This window comes from Oryctolagus cuniculus, chromosome 9, assembly GCF_964237555.1.
Source record: "Oryctolagus cuniculus chromosome 9, mOryCun1.1, whole genome shotgun sequence".
NCBI classification, from domain to species: domain Eukaryota; kingdom Metazoa; phylum Chordata; class Mammalia; order Lagomorpha; family Leporidae; genus Oryctolagus; species Oryctolagus cuniculus.
In genome coordinates this window covers 12,167,879-12,190,192 of record NC_091440.1, presented here as the reverse complement: position 1 = coordinate 12,190,192, position 22,314 = coordinate 12,167,879, and the positions used below count along the sequence as shown (strand labels likewise).

The 22,314-nt window shown below is 57.7% G+C and overlaps 2 protein-coding genes across 16 annotated transcripts in view; one reads left to right on the top strand and one right to left on the bottom strand.

Moving 5' to 3' along the window:
* Positions 1 to 9,244, top strand: part of PCCA (propionyl-CoA carboxylase subunit alpha) — a 438,870-nt gene extending 429,626 nt beyond the window's left edge. For all 12 annotated transcript variants that reach the window (XM_070048637.1, XM_051850469.2, XM_008260152.4 and 9 more), the window contains 2 exons: positions 6,482 to 6,559; positions 8,954 to 9,244. In XM_070048637.1, coding sequence (XP_069904738.1) covers positions 6,482 to 6,559; positions 8,954 to 9,022 — 147 coding nt within the window. In that variant the 3' untranslated portion in view covers positions 9,023 to 9,244. The remainder of the gene's footprint in view (positions 1 to 6,481; positions 6,560 to 8,953) is intronic.
* The window catches only part of GGACT (gamma-glutamylamine cyclotransferase), a 41,727-nt gene continuing 28,387 nt past the window's right edge, over positions 8,975 to 22,314 (bottom strand). For all 4 annotated transcript variants that reach the window (XM_008260150.4, XM_051850486.2, XM_008260147.4 and 1 more), the window contains exons 2-3: positions 17,480 to 17,531; positions 8,975 to 11,434 (exon numbers count right to left, since the gene is read on the bottom strand). In XM_008260150.4, coding sequence (XP_008258372.1) covers positions 10,969 to 11,424 — 456 coding nt within the window. In that variant the 5' untranslated portion in view covers positions 11,425 to 11,434; positions 17,480 to 17,531 and the 3' untranslated portion in view covers positions 8,975 to 10,968. The remainder of the gene's footprint in view (positions 11,435 to 17,479; positions 17,532 to 22,314) is intronic.

The window sequence follows — 22,314 nt, the reverse complement described above, 5'->3', positions numbered from 1 at the left end:
CCGTGTACACAGGCAGCCCGGGCTCCGTCGTTGCCTCTTTCCCTAGCTGAGGAGCCAGCCCGGCTGATTGATTTTCCAATTTCCGGGTACCTTGCTTTTCAGTCATAAAATAATTGCAATAATTACATTTACATATTTTATAACATTGGTTATTCAAACGGTTTGACAAGATGCCAGCTTTTCACTGAAACCTCCCATTGTATTCCCCAGCATGTAGGCACAGATTCGCGCATTCATTAACATTGTTAAACCTGAAAAGTGGAAATATTACAGACAGTCATAGCGCGAAATCCCACAGGCCTCTGGACGCGCTCAGCTCACCTGGACCATCTCTGTTTCAGAGTGTAGTCAGCAACCAAACAGTGCCGAGACCAGGCTCACCCCGAGGCCTCTCCGCCGCCTGACTCGTGTCTCGTCTTCTGCAGAGGCGGACTTTGTCTTCGCCTTTTCCAGATAGCACTTAGTGTTCAATTTTAGCATTGTTTTTGGTGCAAGGACCAAATTGGGAATTCTTACGATTGATCGTACCCAGCAATAATTATCCATGTCAGTTAAAAATATTTTGCTAGATCAATCAGTAGGTTAAATATTGTGGGAGAAGTCTCTGGAAGCTGGCATTCGCTTTCTGTGTCTCACGGAGTGATCGGTTTGGGATCAGAGGGCATGTTGTGTTTGCTTTGTTTTAAACATTTTTAAGATGGCTATGTTCAGCTGTACCAGAATTCAAAATATTTTTTTCTGCTAAAAACAAAATTTAAGATAAACTTAAAAACATCATTTCACGGAATCCTGTAAAGCAGCAGACGTCACAGAGCTGCGACTGTAGATCGATTTCTTGACTGTTGCTGATGGCATCAGTGTTAACCAGTTCTCCTTGTCCGCCCAGCCTTTGGCTCCAGTTTTGAGCTAACTCAGAGGCCAGCAGGGAGTCATGTTTTTCTTCAGTTGGAGGAGCTTTAAGGAAAACGGGCCTTGGTTCAGGCTGGCCACGGCTCTGTCCTTTGCGTGATCTACTCAGCTGCCCCTACTCCATCACAGGGAGCCCCCCCCCCCAGGAGGCAGGGCAGACAGCGCCAGGGCCTCCCCCTCCCGCGCCCTTCCGCGAGCCCTGAAGGGGGCCTTCCGGTGGGCGTGAGGGTCTGGGGCATCTTCGTGACGCGATCACGGTCATGGCTGCATCCTTGCTCCACTGCTGCCCAGGGGCCCAGGGGCCCAGACCCCTCGCTCTCTGCTTTCCCTGAAAGGCTTGGAACGTGGACACACATTTCTCCTTCAGGCACTTGCCAGCCTTTCCGGCCATGCCTTTTAGCACGTCAGAGATGCCTTTTTCCTCGTGGCTGCCCCCCGCGTCTGTCTGCAGATCTGAGCGCCTTGGAACATGCCGCGTTCGGGCACCTGTGCTCTACGTGGAACGGCCTTTAAGCCGGGCTGCAGGGATTTTCACCTGTGCCGTGGCATCAGCGGGGCTCATATTGATCGCAGTCTTTGGGGTGGCCCGGTGCGGCAGAAGGGGGGCCCGCGGCGGGCCAGTAAGCCCTCGGAGCCTTCTGTCTCACTTGGCAGGGAGACCCAGAATGGAGGACAACAAAAGAAGGCTCGTCTTGCCATAAAAATCCTTCCTCCCGCCCACCCAGCCTTCTTTTTCAGCTGCACACAGTGACTCGGTGCTCACTCTTGCATTGAAACAGTTGCTGTCTGAACAGGCAGGAAACAGTTTTCTTTTAATTGCCGAAATCATTCGGAAGTGCTTCATGCCCCGCTTCTGTACGGCAGATGCTGTGCATTAATTGGCCTGCGTAGAAGTGAGCCAGGGTTCCTTGCGGCGGCCCAATTTTAGGCCGAGGGTTTCAATAGCTTATTTATGATTTGGTATAATCTGGCGTGCGTTATGGGCTCCTGCACGTGTCGTATTTCATGGTCTGCAGTTTCTCATGTCATGTGGGTTTCAAAACCTGTGTTTCTGTGCTAATGTAGCAGCAGCAGGTAAGCTCAAAATACCATCCATCAGGAGCTAATTTTTTATCCAGATACTCCGATGACTGATGAACCTGTCTTTTGTATGAATGTTTAGCACAGTAGACAGCCATATGCTACTGGCACAGTTTCCTCTGCATTCTTTACCGCTGCTCGAGAGGGGGCTGTGGTGGGGGGGATAAACCCCTCGCCGTGGATGGCCTCCGTCCCACATTTAAAGGAGAACGCTTTTGAAATGGTCTTGGGTTTGGACGACAAAAGGGGGTAGGATCCGTCTTAAAGGAAACCTGACTCCCATCCTCATTTTCCCCCGATCAGAAATATGACTGCACACTCTTAATAGGGAGCCTTGTTTTGTTGCTCCCCGTCTGTTCCAAACAGACCTCAGCCCATTAGAGGGGCCTCCCTTGTGTGGGCAGACCGCAGCTGTTACTGTAAACCTCATCCAGTCACTGTATCACCCCCATTTTGTGGCTCTGAAGGATGAAATTGAGAAATGGAATGCTGTGCAGTCATCCCTTACCGCTCCAATTTTAGGCCTTTGCCATCATTTTCATGCTTTTATTCCAAATCAAATAACATTAGTGAGCTACACCACCTTCTGATGAATATCTATCTGCTCCTCAGCTCAGCTTTCCATCCGTACTTTCGGGGGCTTCCTTTTATGTTCGGTGGAGATCTTCCTCCAACACGCCCCCGCCCCGCCCCCCTCCTCCTCCTCTGCACGCACTGTCTCTGAGTGTTCGTGGCGATGGCAGCTTGTGGTTCAAGCAGTGTGTGTTGCCAAATGCATCCCGGTCTGAGTGTGTTTGGCGAGGGGTTGTGGGCAGGAGAGGGCTCTGTGTCTTTCCGTCCTGGTGGAAGGAGACTGGAGGCTGTAATCAGAAATGAGAAGTGGCTGCAGTCATTAGCACAACAAAGCTTCAAGATCAAGGTCTCCAGGGAAGGAGTCCTCTGAAAATAAATGGAACTTGATAGATTTCCATATCATTTATAACTTCCCTTAATTACACTTGGAATACTTGCCAGTAAGACTGGAAAATTGGCAGCCTGTATCCATTAGAGTCACTTTGCCGACCATGGCAAGCAGCTGGCTTTACTGGATGCTATTTCCCATCACTCACAGTCAATCATCAGCTGGAGGTGTCTGAAGCTCTCAGCACAGAGCAATGCCGGGTGACACGCAGGCCCCCGAACAGGCAGAAATCTGCTGAGTAAATGGGCCGAGTTTCTCTCAAGCTTACTCATTTTGGGGCCAGGCCGGCTCCCGCTTAATGAGTGCCACTCCGATAATCGGATGCGAATGTGAACCCTGACCCCGTGTCAAAGGAGAGGACGCAATAAGCCGGATGAAAGATACAGGATTCAGGCCTCCAAACTTTACACCAATTAGACAGGGAGCGCAGAAATACATCAGGCCCGCTAGGTTTATCGAAAAGACTTGCAAGGCTTGTGACCATTTAGTAAGCCCAGCGTTGGAGACATGCTGTCACAATCATTAAGTCTTTATCAGATGATTCACAAAAGTGCTGGAGAGGCATGTGCACACACATCCTGCAGGAGTGGGGCCCGTACACGGGCGAGGCTGCTGCAGGCGGGGGGTTCTGGAACCCCTGCGCGCTCAGCTAGCTCCCTGGCTTCCCAGGTCCCCGGGTGCACTGCCTGGCTCCCCCTTGCATCCTGGGGTGTGCAGAAGCCCACAGGTACCAGGCAGCGGGGCTCCAAGGTTTGGAGGTGGGTGTGCAGTGACGCCAGCTCCAGGGTGAAGGAACTGGAGTCTGGCTTGGCGCAGACCCGGGCCGCGGAGCTCGCTAGCCAGGGACAGCCTCTCCCCGGAGCCCAGCAGATGTGGTTTGTGTTCACGCCACCTTCTCTGACGTGCGGCTTGTACAGTATTTATCTCCCACTTGATTTCCAGAGAATAAATTGAAATTAGGTCAAGTTCATGTGTGTATATGGGTTTATGTGTTTGCATGCATGTATGTAAAATATTCTGCTGGACAAAGCAAATCTCACTGTTCTATAGGGTATCAAAGAACAATTTCCTTTTTTTTTTTTTTTCTTTTTCTTACTGAATGTATTTGAAAGGAAGAAGAGAGAGAGATCAATCTTAACATCCGCTGGTTCACTCCTCATATGCCTGCCACAGGGACCAGGACTCGATCCAGTTCTCACATGCGGGTGGCAGGAACCCAAGGACTTGAGCTACTGCTACTACCTGCGACTCTCAGGGTGTGCACTCAAGGAAGGTGGGAGTGGGGCTGGGACTCGAACTCCTGTACTCCAGCATGGGACAGTGGTGTTCCAGCCAGTGTGCCAAACACCTGCCCCTCAGGGAGCAGTTTCTACGAGCTCGCAGGGACACACGAGTGAAAACAGTCTACAAAAGTGAGCAGCCGGGGAGATGTGGGTGAGGTGGGCCTCCACTTAGGGCTCAGTAATGTCCACGGACCAGCGGACGTGGCGGGAGGCACGAGGGAAGGAAGACAAGTAGCGCATCGCAGACAGAGTAGCCAGGGTGCATTCGCATGGGTCAGCACTGGAGGAGACGTCGCTTGGGGTCCGGAGGTACTTTCTTGGAAATCCTGTTAAGCAAACTGCCAGTCTCTCTCTCAGAGGGGAGGGTGGTGTTAACTCTGGGACTTGCTGCTTTGCCTGATTATCCCTGGTTAATCGGAGCTTTTGTTTTTCTGACTCATGATTGGGAGCCTTGCACCTGCAGTCGCTGCCCGTGACCTTCATACAGACGGCCCGTGTTGCAGGCCCACAGGCTGGCCAGCGCAATGGCATGGCCTGCAGGAGTGCGGCCAGAGAGCTGTAAGGCCCGGCCCAGCCCAGCCATCCTTCAGCCCCAGGGCAGCCCTGTGAGGGCGGCCTCTGCCCCCTTAGGAGTTTCCATGCTTCATGCTTGCAGCTTGACCGCTAGTTCCCTTGCAGGTTCATGGGAAGTGGTAGTAAGGGCTGTCAGGTGGGAGGAGAGGGCGTGAGTGGCAGAGAGGGCACGCCTGCTGGCCGAGGGTAAGAGTGGGAGACGGGCAGGGAGCCGGCCCTGGGTTCTCAGATGCCCGCAGAGGAAGACAGGCTGGGTGGGGGCGCTGAGGGCGAGGTGAGTCACGGCCTCTGCCCAGAGATGGAGGGTGCCCAGCGCTCAGGTCAGATCTGCTTCTGTGAGCCCAGCTGCTGTGCCCATAGCTTCTGTGTTGGAGGCCACGCGTGGGGCCCCAGGGCCTCGCTGTTGTAGCTCAGAGGCAGGTGCCGCAGGGAGTGGCCGTCCCGACACCCCAGACAGGGGCATCTGCGTCATCTTGGCACAGCCCCCTCTCCTGTCCATCCGCATTCTGAAACCCTTGCTCTCTCTGGAATGCAGACACCAGGTGACGATCAAGAAGGGCAGCGGCACCGTGCGTCCCAGCCCGGCTCCTCGGCACAGTGCCTCTCCTCCATACCAGTGCTGACGCCTTGGCATCCCCTCTCTTCCTATATTTCTGTGCCAGGAAAAAAACAGCCAACCACCTGAATAGCAGAGGGACGCGCGCACAAGGGCTCAGGCTTGCCGCACTGCCAGCGAGACAGCTTGCGCCCCCCCGGGGGGGCTCGGGGGGGGGTACACTTGGAGAACAGCTGGGCATTTCAGCAAAGGACGTCCTCCGGGCACCTTTGCAGCATTGGATGCATGGGCCACGCTGGGGTGAGGGTCCCCGAGCCCGTCCAAAGACAGGGTGTCCCTTTGTGACAAAGGGACGATAACTCTGGCCCTGCTGGAGGCTGTCCCCGCACCCCCTCCCATCCAGGCCTGGGAAAAGAGAACGAGTTGTGTGGGTGAGTTACACAGCCGATGGTTGATGGCTGCGTGGAAGCCTCGGGGTGAACCCCAGTGCTTTCTCACATAAGGAAGGGCAAACCTCGACGCGTGAAGCTGAGCGCGGGCCCGTCCAGCTCAAGAGAGTGTGCGGTGCAGGGGAGGGTGCTCTGGGAGCCACCTGACCGCAGTGGCTGGTGCAGCCCTCAGAGGACAGGGTGCCTGGCGCCGCACGCCTACACACGGGCACGGTGCGGGCAGCAGCCGTCCTCAGACAGAACCGTTCACCCACTCCGGGACTCCAGGCTCTCCACAGAGCTACTTCGCCATCACCACCACCACCACCCATGCTGGAGTGCTTCCCTCTCTCAGGAAGAGACTGTACCCACCCCAGCCCGCCGCCAGCCCCGTGCCCTGGAAAAATGCGTGTCTCAGACGCGTGGGGCCAGCAGAAAGCAGAGCAGCTTGGCAGCCCAGGGCTGGCGGCAGCAGCTTGCCCATCGTGCAGGCCAGGCCTCCCTTTCCGAGGGCCTCGAGGGTGGGGCATGGCCCTGCTCTTCTGCCCCCTGAACAGGAAGTTGCCGTAGGCAGCTTGAGTCGGTTCGCTGTTCCGCACACAGACATTCAGTGCTTTTGACCAAACCTCGGCTCTGGAGTGCGGCTGCCCAGTTAGAATGCGCTCAAGTTTTCTGGTGTTTTGTTTTCCAGGTAGCAGAAGGTCAGGAGATTTGCGTGATTGAAGCCATGAAAATGCAGAACAGTATGACAGCTGGGAAAACTGGCAAGGTAGGCGCTCACGTGTGGCCAGCTTGTGCCGGCCTGCTGAAGGGAGCAGAATGTGCATCCTGTGTCATGCACAGGGGGAGGAGCCTGAGCGGGACCATGCAGAGGACCCCCTCTGCAGACGCCTCCCTCTCAGAGGGGACAGGGCGGCAAGGGGCTCCCGGCACCGGGCACTGCCAGCCGGTCTCGCACAGGCAGGCCAGCCAGTCTGTGTGTCACGTCCAGGCAGTCAAAGAACAATTGTTCTCCACCTTAATGTGTTTCAAGTTAACGGGCCTTTAATTTTTAATGTTTACATCTGTCTGGGAGGCAGGCAGTTATCAGAGATGCAGGTGACACAGCAGGAAGCGGTTTTACAGATTGCAAAAATTAATGTAACTCTTCGAGATGATTCCTCCACGAAGAGAAGAGTTCAGTTGCAGATGAAGAGGGCTGAATCCACGTGGTGGATTTCCTGGCTTAGGGAGGAGAAAGATGAATTAGTGCCAGACTTGGTGCAGAGTAAGACTTCTGTAATTTTTTCTTGAAGAACATGGCTAAGTCTTGTTCAGCAGTGGCCTCATTATTCCTGTGTGACTAAAAGGACGCCATTCCTGGGAGTGAGATCCTGTTCTGGAGGTGTCTTCCTGGCAGTGTGATGGGGACGGTGAGGACAGCACTGTGGCCACGCCCTGGGCACTTCTGGTGTGCAGCCAGGGTCGCATCAGAGGGAGAGAGGGTCTGTCGGTGGTCTCCTGGCCTTCCACCACAGGGCCAGGCCAGTGTGCATCCTGTCTTGTTCCAGAGAGAAGCCTTTTTAGACTCCTTTCCACATTTGGTTCTTATTAAAAGGTTTATTTATTTGAAAGGCAGAGTTAGAGAGGCAGAGACAGAGGTCTTTCATCTGCTGGTTTAGTCCCCAGATGGCCACAACGGCCGGGGCTGGGCCAGGCATGTCAGGAGCCAGGAACTCTGTGTGTCCTGTTCTCTCCCATGGGTGCAGGGCCCCAAGCACTTGGGCCATCTTTCACTGCTTCCCAGGCACATTAGCAGGGAGCAGGATTGGAAGTGGAGCAGCTGGAACTTGAACCAGTGCCCATGTGGGATGCTTGCATCGAAAGAGGCGGCTTAACCTGTTATGCCACACCACCGGTCCCAATTTGCTTCCTTTTAAAAAGCAAACATGAAAATGTGACAGCAAACAGGGCGGCAGCTCCTGGAAGGCCCGGGGAGCCAGGACATTCTGCATGGCCTGCGTGTCAGCCCACCTGCCTGGGGGCCAGCTCTTCCCGGCCTGGGTCTCAGAGCTGCTGTTAGTCCTTCCCTGATTCCATGCCTCTCCCCCCATCCTCAGGCCTCTTGAGTCTGGGCGACAGGAGTGGTGCTGACTAAGCCCGGGCTGCTGGCTCTCACCACCGAGGGCCCACAGAGAAGTGGTTCTGGTTCCTGATGGGCACAGGGCCTGGGCGCCCGGAGCTGCGCCTTCACTAGAAATGCGCCATCCCCAGCATCGGCAGCGTCAGGGGAGGGCTTCGGGCTGCACGCGCCTGCCCAGCAAGGCCTGCGGCACCCGCTGCTCAGGTCCACCCTGTCCTCGAAGACCGGCGGGCACGAGGGTCTCTGGGCTGCTCACCATGGAGGGAGTCCGCCTGCTCGGACATGCACAGTTGGCTTTTTTTTTTTTTTTTTTTTTTTTTTTTTACAGGCAGAGTGGACAGTGAGAGAGGTCTTCCTTTGCTGTTGGTTCACCCTCCAATGGCCGCCACGGCTGGCGCGCTGCGGCCGGCGCACCGTGCTGATCCGAAGGCAGGAGCCAGGTGCTTTTCCTGGTCTCCCATGGGGTGCAGGGCCCAAGCACTTGGGCCATCCTCCACTGCCTTCCCGGGCCACAGCAGAGAGCTGGCCTGGAAGAGGGGCAACCGGGACAGTATCTGGCATCCCGACCGGGACTAGAACCCGGTGTGCCGGCGCCACTAGGTGGAGGATTAGCCTAGTGAGCCGCGGCACCAGCCTTATAGTTGGCTTTTTAAAAAAAATTCAGTCGAGCTAAATGTACCATGAACTCTCAGAGAACATTTCTACAGCCTCAACCAGGGACTGGGAGGCAGATTGAGTGGGACTTGTCTGGCATGAACTCGGGGGCTCTAAGCTGCTGGGTGCACCGCGGGGCCAGGGCAGGAGGCCAGAGAGCAAGGTGCAGCACAAACCCCGGCGCGGCTCTGGGAGCAGCGGCTCACAGGGCTAACGAGGACAGCGGGCGGCAGAGGCAGGGGCGAGGGCCAGCTTTCCCCGGGGACCTGCCCGTCCACCAGTCCTCGCGGGGGCTCGGGCCTCCCCGGAAGCAGACTGGGGCCTGCCCGCTCCGGGTTGCGGTCAGTCGTTCTTACTCGCTGCCCATTTTCTTTCCTCATGTCCCAGGTGAAGTCTGTGCAGTGCAGAGCCGGAGACACGGTTGGGGAAGGAGACCTGCTGGTGGAGCTGGAGTGAAGCGCTCGCCGCCTGACCACGCCAGTGCTCGGCGTCGTGGCTGCAGGCACGCTGCTGTGCAGGTCTCCTGTCGCCAGTCTGCCCACGAGGGCTCAGACTGACGTTCCGCCACGAGAATCGCCGATGGACGTTCAGACTGACGCAGGACTTGTACCCCAGCTGTGCCTCTGCCGCGAGCCGTCCTGTGTCGCAATCATGTCAATAAACCGAGCATTTGTCTAAGTATTCGTTTCCCTTTTTTTGAATGAAGACAGCATACACATACGCTTCAGGCTGTGCCAGGAGACTGTGAATACTAGTGTTGCATCGTGGTGCTTTTACAGATTTTAAAGACGTATATAGATTCTCGTTCTTTACTTCCAGTTCCATTGAACTAACATCTGCCATCTCATGATTATCTCCCTTCCTCCATAGCCAAGGACCCGACTGCTGCCGCTGACGACTCCGGACCCGAGACCCCGTGCCGTGCCGGAGCTGCCTGGAGGAGGTGACCCAGGGCTTGCTGCCTGACGCTGTGCCGCCCGCGCACGCTTCCGAGGACAAGCAGGTTGTCCAGGTCCCGTCCCCATCGGGCTGCAGGGCTGCCTCACGCACAGCTGTCGTGAAGCGAGTCCCAGTTAGGAAAAGGAGGCTAAAAATACCGCTGCTGTTTTGTGGCAGATGCGGTGGGCGCTCCCAGTCTACCATTAAGTTGAAGGGTGTGCCCTCCCCTCCCTGAGGAGGAGGAGGTGACTGAGGACCTGCAGCTGCGTCTCCTTGCGGTCCTGGTGTCCTTGGAATCCATTTCCCACAGTGCTGGTGAGCAGCGGAGCTGTGCGCCGACCGGAGCTCGCGCTGACGGAGAGCGGACGGAGGTGGGCAGTAATTGGCACCCTGTGCCTTGCTAACATTATTTTAAGTGCTGTTTGTATTTGGCTCGGCATTCTGTCAGCCCTGAAGACCAAATTACTGAGGTGTCGGCGCTTCTCCGAGAGGCCCTCCCCCAGCTGCTGCGCCCTCAGGAGGCAGGGCCGGGCCGGCTGCTGCCGCTGGGCACAGAAGCTCCTCGGGCGGCCTGGGGCGCGCCGCTGCGCCTCCAGATAGCGGGTGGTCATTTTTTACTAGATTGAATGCGAACACCTTCTGCCAGGGACGTGCACCCCGAACACAGAGCATCAACACTTCCTTTTTTTAAATTTGAATTTATTTGAGAGGTTGTGTCAGAGAGAGACAGACAGATCTTCCATCAGCCGCTTTACTTCCCAGATGTCACAGCACTGGGGGAGGGGTGAGGTGGGGGAACACGCCAAGCCAAACACAGGAGCCTGGAACGCAATCCGGGCCCCCCGTGTGGGGTGCAGGGCCCTAAATCCTTGAGCCGTCACTTGCTGCCTCCCGGGTGCACATCAGCAGGAAGCTGGAGTTGGGAGAGGAGCCAGGACTCACAGCCAGGCCCGCCGATCCGGGAGGCAGCTGTCCTCACTTCGGCATCGCATGCCTGCCGCGGCATCAGCTCCAACACCAACACCTAGTTTCCTTTTAAATGACCTCTCTAACACTCCGTGAGCCTGACGAGCGCGCGGAGGCTGCTGCTAAGACTGCCGTGCAGGGGCCCACGGAGGTCTTTATTCTGATGAGTCACCCAAAACCCAGTTCTTCTCTCAACAGTTTTCCCTGGCGCTACAGACCAGAGTCAGTACAGCGGAGGGCCACACACAGTCTCCACCTTCATTTTCAATGTTGGCTTCAGATGAAAGGAGAAGAATCAGAAGAAAGGTGTGCTCCCCCGTGAGTCTCCACCTGCCACTTAAGGCAATTAAGACCCCGATTTTCCCGCCCAGTTCACCGGGCCCGCACGTCCTCGGCAGCAAGCTGTGTGGCAGCGGCAGGCCCCGAGCGCGGCTCTGCCCCCAGATCGGGCCCCGGGGGAAGGGCTCCGCCGGGGGCCGCAGAGCCGCTGCCCAGCCTCATCTGTTTTCCCTGGGGTTGTAGCGCAGCCCGTGCTGTCCCTCAGAGTCGTAACTGTCCAGGTAGGGCAGGTCGACCCACTCGGGCGCGTAGGTGGCCGTGCTGTACACGAAGCACTGCAGGCTGGCGGGGGCGGGCGCCGGCTCGCGGCCCTCCCACTGGAGCACCTGCACGCGCAGCACCGTGCGCTGGTACATGCGCGGGCAGTCCTCGAAGTCGTCCAGGAAGCGCAGCATCTGCTCGTCCACGGCGTAGATCTCGCCCGCCACGCGGTGCCCCTTGCCCGGGAGGTTGAGCAGCCGCGGTACGTTGTGTTCCCCGGCGATCACCAAAGGGTAGGGCTCGGCCGTGTGGCCATGGCCGCAGAAGGCCGCCGAGCCGTGCGCGCCGTCCAGCATGACCTTGTGATTGGGCTGGCCTCGCTTCAGGGTGCCGTACACGAAGACGTGAGCCATGGCCAGGCGGCTGCCAGGAGAGAGGAGGCAGGCGGTCAGTGGGGGCTGCAGGCCCGCCCCTGCCTGCCTGAGCTGGGCTCCCCCGGAGCTCGCTGCACACAGAAGTCTGCAGTTGTCATTTCCCCACAGCATGAGATGGTTTGGGCTGCGCCCCGACATTTAAGAATGTGAAAGCCATTCCTAGTTCGGGGCTGCTTGGGAAGAGGCACCGGGGCCACCGACCTGTCGGTCTCACTTCGCCACTCACCGCCGTCTGTGACTTCTAACAGTCTCTCATGCCTGGGGCATTTGGCCTACAGCTGTTAGGACGCAGGGGGCTGGCTCAACCAACTGGGTTCCTGCACCCCGAGGGGAGACATGAACTGCGTTCCTGGTTCCCAGCCCAGCCACTGCGGGCATCTGCAGAGTGAGCCAGAAGATGGGAGCTCTGGGCTCTCATGCAAAAAATCTTTGACCTCTGCGAGGGGACTTGGAGGGGGCCCTCCCTTCCCTGTGACCCCACAGACGCCACAGGCTGCCCGTCCGCTGCAGCAGAAAGCAGGGCACGCGAGCAGCTCCCCAGTACCACCGGGACGGACAGCTGCTCTTCAGAGAACTGCCCAGGCCACACAGCTGACCCAGGGCTCACGGGGTGCCCTCACGCAGCCCATGCTGCCCGACAGTCTGAGCACCTTGGGGGAGCACCTCTGCAGGTCGGCCTCCTCGGCTGCCACAGTGCGGGGACCACCTACCCAACGCCCCGTGGGAGCAGCTGGAGGTCAGAGGCGGCCTTGGCCAGAGCCCAGCAGTCACCTCCCTGCCACACCTTGCCTGGGCCCCTGGCATGGCCTAGAGCCGGCTGCTCTTGACCACTGTGTGGCGGGCGCAACGTCTAGACAACGGCAGCTGCCCTCTGCGGCCAGTGATCCGGGAAGAGGCGGTAGGCAGCCGGTGTCACGTGTGGTCGGTCAGGCCTGGGAGAGCCCTCACAGCTGCCCTTTGCTGTGACCGTTCTCTTTTTAGAAGACTTTGAAAATGGCACATTGGCTATTAGAAAAATTAGAAATAACCCAGCTGCAAGTGATAACAAGGTTTCAACACTGAATTTGCTCTCTGGTCCCAGCAGGATGGCCCAGCAGAACTGTCAGAGTCACCCCTTTCTCAAGGTCTCGCGGCGGTGACTCACTGTGACTCACGGCAGTGACCTTGGCTCCGTGTGAAGGTAAGCGCTGCGCTCGGTTCCGGCCGCAGTTACGCTACGGTCAGTGACCTGTACAGACAGCGGTGGAAGGACACACAGACAAGGGGCCACACCCTTCTCTGAAGGCCTGCGTTCACTGCTCCCTGCCCACTGCTGGCTTCTCAGAGGCAGCCTCTGGGGACGTGGGAGGTTTGCAAATAGGGAAGGAACCAAGCTCCCCACTTCTTTCCACACGATGGAGGCAACTCTTTCTTTTCTTTCTTCTTCTTCTTCTTTTTTTTTTTTTTTTAAGATTTATTTATTTACCTGAAAAAGTTGCAGAGAGAGAGGTCTTCCATCTGCTGGTTCTCTCTAGATGGCCGCAATGGCCAGAGCTGCGTTGATATCAGAGCCAGGAGCTTCTTCCAGGTCCCCAATGTGAGTGCAGGGGCCCAAGGACCTGGGCCATCTTCTCTGCTTTCCCAGGCCACAGCAGAGAGCTGGATCAGAAGTGGAGCAGCTGGGATGCGAACGGTGCGCACATGGGATGCCAGCACTGCAGGCAGCGACTTTACCCACTATGGCACAGCACCGGCCCCGGCAACACTTCTACGCCACACAAAGACTGTTGCGTTTGGGTGCTGGCGTTGTGGTGTGGTGGGTGAAGCTGTCACCTGTGATGCCAGCATCCCATAGGTGTGCCAGTTTGTGTCCTGGCTGCTCTACTTCCGATCCAGCTCCCTGTTCTGCTCACAGCCTGGGAAAGCATCGGAAGGTGGCCCAAGTGCTTGGGCACCTGCTACTACGTGGGGAGATGTGGATGCAGCTCTTGGCTCCGGACTGGCTGTTGCGGCCATCTGGGGAGTGAACCAATGGAATGAAGACCTCTCGAACTCTTCCAAACACTCTTTATTTAATAAAGGAAAAGGCTGCATTTGGCATTTTTCGCACGCTGTCTGTTGCTGGGTGTGTTAAGTCTCACCCTGCCTTCCACTCCCAAAGCAGGTGAACACAGAGTTAGACTCACAGCCCTGCTGTACCACTGAGTAACTGTGCAGCTTGAAGCAGATCACTCAACCTCTCTGTGCTCCAGCTTCCCCCACTGTGGAATGGAGCCCAGCACGGGCCTCTGGGGCTGACCCATTAGCTGAGCGAGTGGGCGCACGGGCAGCTCGTGTCCTGTGGGGGCTGCTGCTGTCAGAGCAGCCCAGAGCTGGCTCTCAGCCCCACCGAGGGCCGGCCCAGCAGACTCATCTCCACTCTGCCTTCATTTCTGCCTCAGACCCCGCAAACGCAGCTGTCCCTGCGCCCCCTCTCGCCTGACGGCCTCCTCCTGCACAGCTCGTCCGTTCCGGCTCCTGTTACTCGTGTGGCTCCTAGAGGGTTCCAGAAATCACTTCCCCCCGAACCGTCCAGGTCTGGCTCCCTTTCCTGCTGTCGCTGAGAAGGCCGGCGTGGCGGGCTCAGCCACCCTCTCCATCCTGGGCTCTCGGGAGGGTAATGCCATCTCCCCTCCCGCCTCAGGTGCTGACGTGGATTCGGAATTTCCTTCTGTTTTCCTGGGAATCTCAGCCTTGGATCAGGGGGGAGTCTTCCTCCTGCTCTTCAGGTGGTGGGTAACCTGAGCCAGCCCTCCAACATCCTTAATAGTCTCCTTTTCCCGGATCTGTGTATTGTGCCGTCCAGTCCTTCTATTAAATGTTAAGACTGCCATGTTTGGGGCCAGCACTGTAGTGCAGTAGGTAAAGCTGCTGCCTGTGACGCCAGCACCCCATAGAAGCACCAGTTCACGTCCCAGCTACTCGACTTCCGATCCAGCTCCTTCCTTCTGGAAGATGGCCCAAGTGTGTGCCCCTACCACCCGCATGGGTACCCAGAAGCAGCTCCTGTTTCCTGGTTCTGGCCTGCCCCAGCCCTGACCCTTGTGGCCATCTGGGGAGTGAACCAGTGGACAGAAGATCTTTCTGTCTCGCCCTCTCTCTCTATAGCTCTGACTTACAGATAAATGAATAGTTTAAAAACACTTTCGTCCTGTTTAGTCCCCAGGCCTTTTTCTTCACAGACATAATGTTACCTCTTTTAAGGTCATCTTCTTTCCTGTCATTGTCTTTAATTTACTTACTTGAAAGGCAGAGCGCACTCTTCGCCGTGCTGTTTCACTCCCCAAATGCCTGCGTCAGTTCGGGCCCGGAACTCATCCTGGGTGTACCATGTGGGCAGCAGGGGCCCAAGTGCCTGAGCTGTCACTGCTGCCTGCTGGGCGAGCGTTAGCGGGAAGCAGGAATCGAGAGTGGAGTTGGGACTGTGTTGGTTTTTGTTTCTCTTAAAATTTTCTCCAAACGTGGGGAACCCCTGGCTAGCCTTCCACACCGGACACTGACAGGCTCAGGGCGCCTCGCCGCCCCCCGCAGCTGCGTCTCGCGTTCCCAGTACCAGCAGGTTCTGGCCTGGCTCTCTGCTGGGCTCAAGGGGAGCAGGTGGGGTGGGAGGGCATCTCCGCTCCCTGTAGACTCAGCCTTGCCTGCGGCGGCCCCCTTCACCCTCCCACCCGTGGCTGTGTCTCCACGGCTCTTCTGACGCAGTGGCCCCGCCAGCCAGCTTCTCACTGTGCAGGGACACAGGGCTTCCGCTGTCCCTTCGCTGCTCAACCTGTTACCATGCCAACTTGTGCTGTTCCGGAAACTCTGGCACACTCTCATGTTGGGAGGCATCTTGGGAGGAGGCGTGGACACAGGAGTCTGTCCGGCACCGTGCCCTGCTGAGGCAGCACCACGCAGCCCTGGCCCTGCCTCTGAGCCTGGAAGAGAATCCGAAAACGAGGGATGGAGGAAGAGCAGCTGCGGCGTTGAGGGGTGGCGAGGGGTCTGACTGAGGGAGAGCAGGGAGAAGCCAGGAGGGGAGCGGTCGTGGGCATCTGAGCGGGGCCCTGTTCTTCCTGCTGCTGAGACAAGCAGAGGGGAAGAGGCGGCAGTAGTCGCAGGAAGAGAGCCCTACGCTGAGCGCCTGGCACACAGGAGCTCCCAGCAGAACCCCGCCACTGGAGAACGCGTGTTCCCAGGCGCAGAAGCTACGAGATCCTAGTCCAAAGTGGGTGCCCGGCATGCAGCCAACAGCTTTCACGACCTGAGGAGGCCAACCGCCAAGGAAGAAATGTCTTAACCCGAAGTGGGCAGGCAGGCTTGGGAGGGGCCCGAGCACGGGGAGTCCTGGGGTGTGGCGGAGAAGGGCCGGTGCCCAGCCAGCAGCAGCAGCGTTGGGTCCTCCGTGGGCCTCGCTCACACGGCTGCCGGGGCCACGCTGTGCACGCCTGTGCAGCTCCGTGTTTCATGCTCTCAGCGCTCCGTGCTCAGTAGGTGAGCCTGGGGCAGGAGCGCGTGCCTCAGCCATGGCACCCTGGCCCTCCTGCAGCCGTCCCCGTCAGGGTGCTCACTCTGTAGCGGGCCTTGGCATGCTGCTCTAGCTTGGTAGCAGGGAGATGCCGGCCTCACGCAGTGCGTCTGGAAGTGTTCCTTCCTCTTCAAGTTTCTGCAAGATTCCAGGATGACTGCAGTGATTCGTCCTTAACTTCTGGGTGGAATTCACCACCGACACCATCTGGCCTTGGGCTGCTGCTTTGTTTTTTCTTCTCTTGGGGAGGTTTCTGATTGTAGCTTCAGTCTCCTGAGTTATGTAGGCCGGTCTGGGGTTTTTAGGGTGGCCTCATTCAGTCTTGGTAGGTCCGTTTCCTCTGCATTAGACTTGATTATTCCTAGTACTTCCTCGTAAGCTTGTCTCTGAAATGGGCTGTGATATCCCGCTTTCATTTCTGGCTTTGGTTACTGGGTCTCCTCTCCGTCTCAGCTGACTCCTGGTCTCAGCGATTGTCTCTCTGTATTCCGTCCTCGAATGTTGCTCTGCTCTCGTCTTCATCGCTGGCCCTCTGCTGGCCTTGAGGGGTTGACAGTGTTCTCTGCCGAGTCCTTGTCTCCCTGTGCCCTTGTTCCTGGGCTGCCATGTCCAGTCCCCCTCCTCTCCTTGCCCTTGTTCCTGGGCCGCCACGTCCAGTCCCTCTCCAGGGGCTGCCGGGAGGCTCTCATGAAGAGGCCAGGACACCTCTGAGTGCGAGAGCGTCAGGACCCCACTGATGAACGGGGCTGGGTGCTGCCCCTGTAGCAGGGGCAGGTGAGGCCCCTCCCTGCGGCTCCACCTGCCCCCAGCTAGGCCTGGAGCATCGTCAGGCAAGGCGGCTTGCGCTCTGCAAGTGGGCGGCTAGGGACACGGTGCACAGGAAGTGTAATACAACGCGCTGTGGCACAGTGGCTGGCCTGAATGGAATTCCCACCTCCACCAATTAGCAAGAGCAGGGCCTTGGGAGAGTGGCTCACAGCCCCTGAGCTTCCATTTCCTTCTGCTTCAGTAGGAGCGCGTCCCTGCTGCCCACTGCCCGCTCCAGGCATAAGCACTGGATCAGTGTCGGTGCCCTCTCCCCTCGACCCGTCCCCTCCCCACGCCCTCCCACGGTCTCCAAGGCATCTGCAGCCGCCTTCGAGGTCTTCTAGGAGCATCTGCTGGCCAGAGCCCTTGGGAAACAGTGATCGCGCGGTGCCCTGCGGAGCGGGGGCTGTGGCCCCAGGAACCAGACCGCTAGCAAAGGCTCTCTGGAGCCACGACTGCAGGGAGGCCCGGGCGTCAGTTCCAGCTCTGTGGAGACTCAGGTCAGCCGATCTCCACGGAAGAAAACCGGCAATGAAAATGAGCCTTCTTTTCTAGGAGATAGCTCAGCCCGCTAGGATGACCAAATTCGAATTGGCCGCGTTTTATCTACTGAAATCAGAAAGTATGTACTGAGACTATCACCTGTGCAATAAAGCTCAAACGTGGTGATGCTGGCTTCTTTCATGAGACAGGCGTCCTTACCTTTGCGATTGTGTTTGGAGCAAACCCAGACCCTTCAGGAAGAAACGTGTTCCTGCGGGGATTGAGACAGGACAGAGTTAGGCACTGAAACAAGCAGTTAATTCCCATTAGAGGATTAAGGCGCTCGTGTTCACTTTGAATCAGAAAAGCACATTGTGAATCGAATGGTGTACAGCCAAGAGGCTGCCTGTCAGAGTGAATAAAGGAGAGGAGTGAAGGAGGGGGCAGGAGCACAGGCCGCCACGCCGGCCAGGAGGCGAGCAGGGCCTCGCCTCCCCGGGGGAAGGCAGGCTGGGCCCCAGCTTCTGGCGCAGACGCCCACCAGTGCTTTCCAGCCTGCTGACTGCGCTGTCCCCACCACCCGGGCTTTTCCTTGCCACCTCTGCGGCTGACACACAGGAGATACCATCATTCAGTTTGGCGAACTTTCCTTTTCAGCCGATTCTAAGTAAAACAGCTCCGCAAGCCATGCCACTGTGCTCAGGACTGGGTGGGAGGCTTGCTACTGGGGTCAGGGTGTGGGCACCCTCCACTCAGGAACAGGAGAGCTTGAAGCCGGACCTCTGTCCCAAGCCCAGCCGGCCAGGGCTAATGTGGACGTCATGTGTCACAGGCCAGGGGCCAGCACGGACGTGGAACCATGCTCAAAGGCTCCCCAAGTTTTCCTTCAGCACAATCTGGTTAGCTCCACGTTATTCATGTTTAAAAAAACAAAAGCACTCATGGAAAGTCCGGCCGGCCAGCCTGGCGCACCGCGCACGCACTCAGCAGCTTCCTCTCCACAACGCGGGCACCTCTAGTTTCAGATTGCGTTGCTGAAGCAGAAATCGAAGTGATTAGCAGTCCTGCACAGAAGTGTTGGATTTTTCCTGCTTGGTTTTTTGCTCAGCCACCTGGTGGCAAGAGTGTAAAAGGCAGGATTTAAGTTTGTTAGGAATGTTTATAGATTACAACTATCAGCTAGTCCCAGTCTGGGTTCAGCGCGCACGTGCACGCACACATACCCCAGCTGAAGCAAACAAGGATGAACAGCCATCTAACTCTTCTTAAACTAACTTATAAAAGGATTTTATATGTGTACCAGTTTCTAACACAAAAGCCACCATTAAAAAAAGGTGTCTGGGGGCTGGGCGCTATGACATAGCAAGTGAAGCTACGGCCTGCAACACTGGCATTTCATATAGGCACCAGTCTGAGTCCTGGCTGCTCCCATCCAGCTCTCTAATGGCCTAGAAAAGCAGAAGATGGCCCAGTACTTGGGCCGCTGCACCCACATGGGAGACCCAGATGAGGCTCCTGGCTCCTGGCTTCGGATTGGCCCAGCCCTGGCTGTTGCAGCCATCTGGGAAGTGAACCAGCAGATGGAAGACCTCTCTCTGTCTCTAACTCTCCCTCTTACTCTGCCTTTGAAATAAAATAGATCTTTTTTGTTTGTTTTAAAGTGTCTCAATAGAATATTCTTTCTGTTCTGTTAAAACCGGTGGTCCCCAGAAGCGTTAAGTGAAGTGTACAAGCCGTCACTTCCAGCCGCTCTCTCCAGGTCACCCATCAGGCCTCTCACTGTGCACAGTGCCAGCTGTCAAGTGACCACCGCCTTAGAAAAACCCGACCTGGGGCACCAGGCTCAGGCCCTGCCGGCGCAGCCCGGCCACCTCCCTGCTTCTGAAGCTCCCGGGCAGCCCAGCCGCCATCCCTGTGCCGTGCTCACCTGCCTCACTGGTACCCGCCGGCGCCAGCACGGCCCTGCTGAGAACACAGTTCAGGCCACACTGTCACAGTGAGCCACTGCCTGGCCTGTGGGACCCCCGGCAGCCACGCACTGGGCATCAGCCTGGAGCAGGCGCGGCCCCCCTGCCGGGGGTGCAGTCCCTTATCTCACGGAAGCCCCACACGCCCTCCCTCCACGGTAACACTGTTTTCCCTGGAGAAGACCCTGCGCCTCTGAGGCAGTGACACACTGAATCTTCAGAGGTTTCTTAAGTCTCTAGGAAACAGGTGAAAAAACAAAATGCCTTGAACTTTGAACTTGGGCCTGACCTGCAAGCATGAAGCATGCTGGGGTCACCTCCCCGGCGCGCTCTGGGCCACAGTGCCAGGCAGGGCTCCAGGCCGCATCCTGTTGGCGCTTTGATGCTTTTCCTTTGGTGCTCGCGAGTTTCTTTATAGCAAAGACAAGGGCTTCCTGCTCTGGCCGACCCCTCGCCAACCCCTCACCAACCCCACCGAACGCCCTGGAACCGTCGGCAAACCCCTCTCACATTAGCTGCTCGGGCCCAGTCAGACGCCGGCCCCTTTGAAACCAGAAGCTCGGGTCTCCCACCACACGACTGCCCAGGAGCACGAGCTCTCGGGGTCTGTGCACACAAACAGGCACCCGGTGGCCCCTGACGCCGCCGCGCGCCCTGGACACCACCTCAGCAGCCGCTCTGCGCACTGGCGCTCTGTCCACACTGATGATCACCGACTGTTCTGCCACACCGCGGCGAAGGCAGCTGTGTCAGCATCGCCACTGCGATGTGGCCGCCACCGAGTCGCTGGAAAGGAATAGCTGGCAAACTCCCGGTGCTGTGCCGGGCACAAGCCTCTGCACACGAGCAGGAGGGGACTGCCCGGGCCTGTGGGGGCCGTGGCCCTGCATACCAGGCACAGCCAGGGGCGGGGGCCCTGCCAGCCCCTGCTGCTTCCTGGCAGCATGGCGCGGAGCCCAGCGGAGGCCTGCCAGCGGGCACCCGGGTCCAGAGCACGTGCTGGGGCAGGCAGCCAGCAGGTCCAGCACCCGGACAAAGGGCCAGTCACCCTCAGCGTGCAGCTCAGCACCCCCTGGCGCGCCTTCGGGAACCCCAGCTCCACCTGTGGCTCAAACGAGAGCAGGAACAGTGCCCATAAACCAGCCGGCTCGGGGCTGCGTGTCGCACTTAGGGCCTCAGGTCAGGGCTCACAACCACACAAGAGGGCCTCACCCCAGCCTCTCCAGGGCCGCACAGTGCTGGGAGCACATCTGCAGGCAGGGGCTCTTCTCTCATTTTCTTGCCGTGCCAGCCAGGCAAGGTCCTGAGAGAGCAAAGTGCTCCAGCCCCTTAGCCTGTGACCCAGGCCAAGCCGTCCCTCCCCACCTCCCCAGGGAGCAGGGGTGGCGGCAAGAGGAGCCAATCACACAGGGAGGCGGTCGCCCAGCAGGCCTTGGCGCACCTGTTGCCGCTGTGGCAAGACACGCCCAGGACGCTGGGGGGAACTCTCTCTCCACCAGCGTGGGAGGTGGTCCCGTGGGGTAGTCAGCTGTCAGAAACACCAACCTGGGCACCTCACCGTCAGGGCTGTTGGGGGCAGGCTTCACATCAAAGTTGGCCTCAGGAAGAGAGCCCCTGGGGAGAAGGCAAGCTGCAGGCACCACAGCGAGTATCCCTCCTCCAAAACTCTAGGGACCGGAAGGGTGTCAGGCTTGGAATATCCAATAAACCTAACAAAATATGTTGGGGACTGAACCCATGTCTAACCACAAAACCCATGTGTGCCCTACAAGTAATCTGTAGAAGTGAAACTGACACTCAAATGCAATGACTTTGAACAGCCCTTGCCTTGAGTGTTGCGGAACAGGTTTGTTTTTTTCTTTCTATTCATTGAACTCTTTACTTACAGAGGTAATCATATGTATATAAAGTTAATTGAAGATAGATCTTAGTGAAACTAATGGGAACGGAGAGGGAGGAGGAAGGAGGGTGGCAGTGTGGATGGGAGGGTGGGGACGGTAGAAGAATCACTGTGTTCCTTAAGTTGTACTTACGAAATGCATGAAGCTGTATTCCTTAAATAAAAGGTTTCTGAAGTCAGAAAAGGAAAAATCGCGTGTGCTTCCTACACACCTTGGCGGGCACACACGGCTCGGGCGAGCCCACGCAGTGTCAGTGCCTCGGCGTCTAGACTGCAACCCCCACACGGCCACGTGTGGGAACTCCCACTCGCGGTGTCTGCTGGTGCTCAGAAAGCCTCAGGGTCTGGAACGCTTCAGGTTTCACGAGGGGCTCCTGACCTGCAGTTCAACGGGCTTCCCAGGCCCTAGTCAAAGCCACCAACAGAATTCACAACAACAGGTCTGCGGAGGCTGCCCTAAAACCCAGTTCCTCTGGGGAACCAACACGCAATGAGAACAGGCCTGCAGCCATCTTGGCGGTTGCTCCCTGGGCGCCTGGGAAGGAGGCAGTCAAGGGCAGCAGCCCCAGGTGCCGTGGTCCAGGGATGCCTGGGACCAGGGCCCCTCTGGCACCGGCCGCTGACTGACCCTCAGCCCCTGAGAAACGCAGCGCATGGCCTGCCTAGAGAACCCTTTTCCAGGCCTGCTGCGGGAGGGTGCAGCGTTTAGGTCAACTGGCAATTGCTCAAAATCCGTCTACTCTGCCTGGAGCAACCCCCTGGTCAAGGAGGAGCCAAGACCCGCACCCTGTCCCAGCGCGCCACCGCGGGACCCACGCGCCCTCCACAGGTCTTCCCTGGCGGCAGAACACGAGAGGGCAGAGACTGCCTGGCCCCTCCGTCCACGCATCTTCCCGGAGCACGGCTTCTCTGCAGCCAAAACTGAGTGGAAACGACTGCGCCGTGCGGTTTCAAGGCTCTGCTTCTCGGACACGCGGCGAGGCTGTCAGCACGGTTTGATTTTCATGTTTCACTTCCTTGGGTGGGACGTGGAGTGTGGGACGCAAACTCGCTTTAGAGGACCCACAGGAGAGTCCCGCAGTTCCACACAGTCACCTTCCTCCTCTCTAGGTGTCTGCCACCAACACACACTGGAGGAAGGGAAGACGGCAGCCCACTTACAGCTCCTAGACAACATGCGCAAGGCC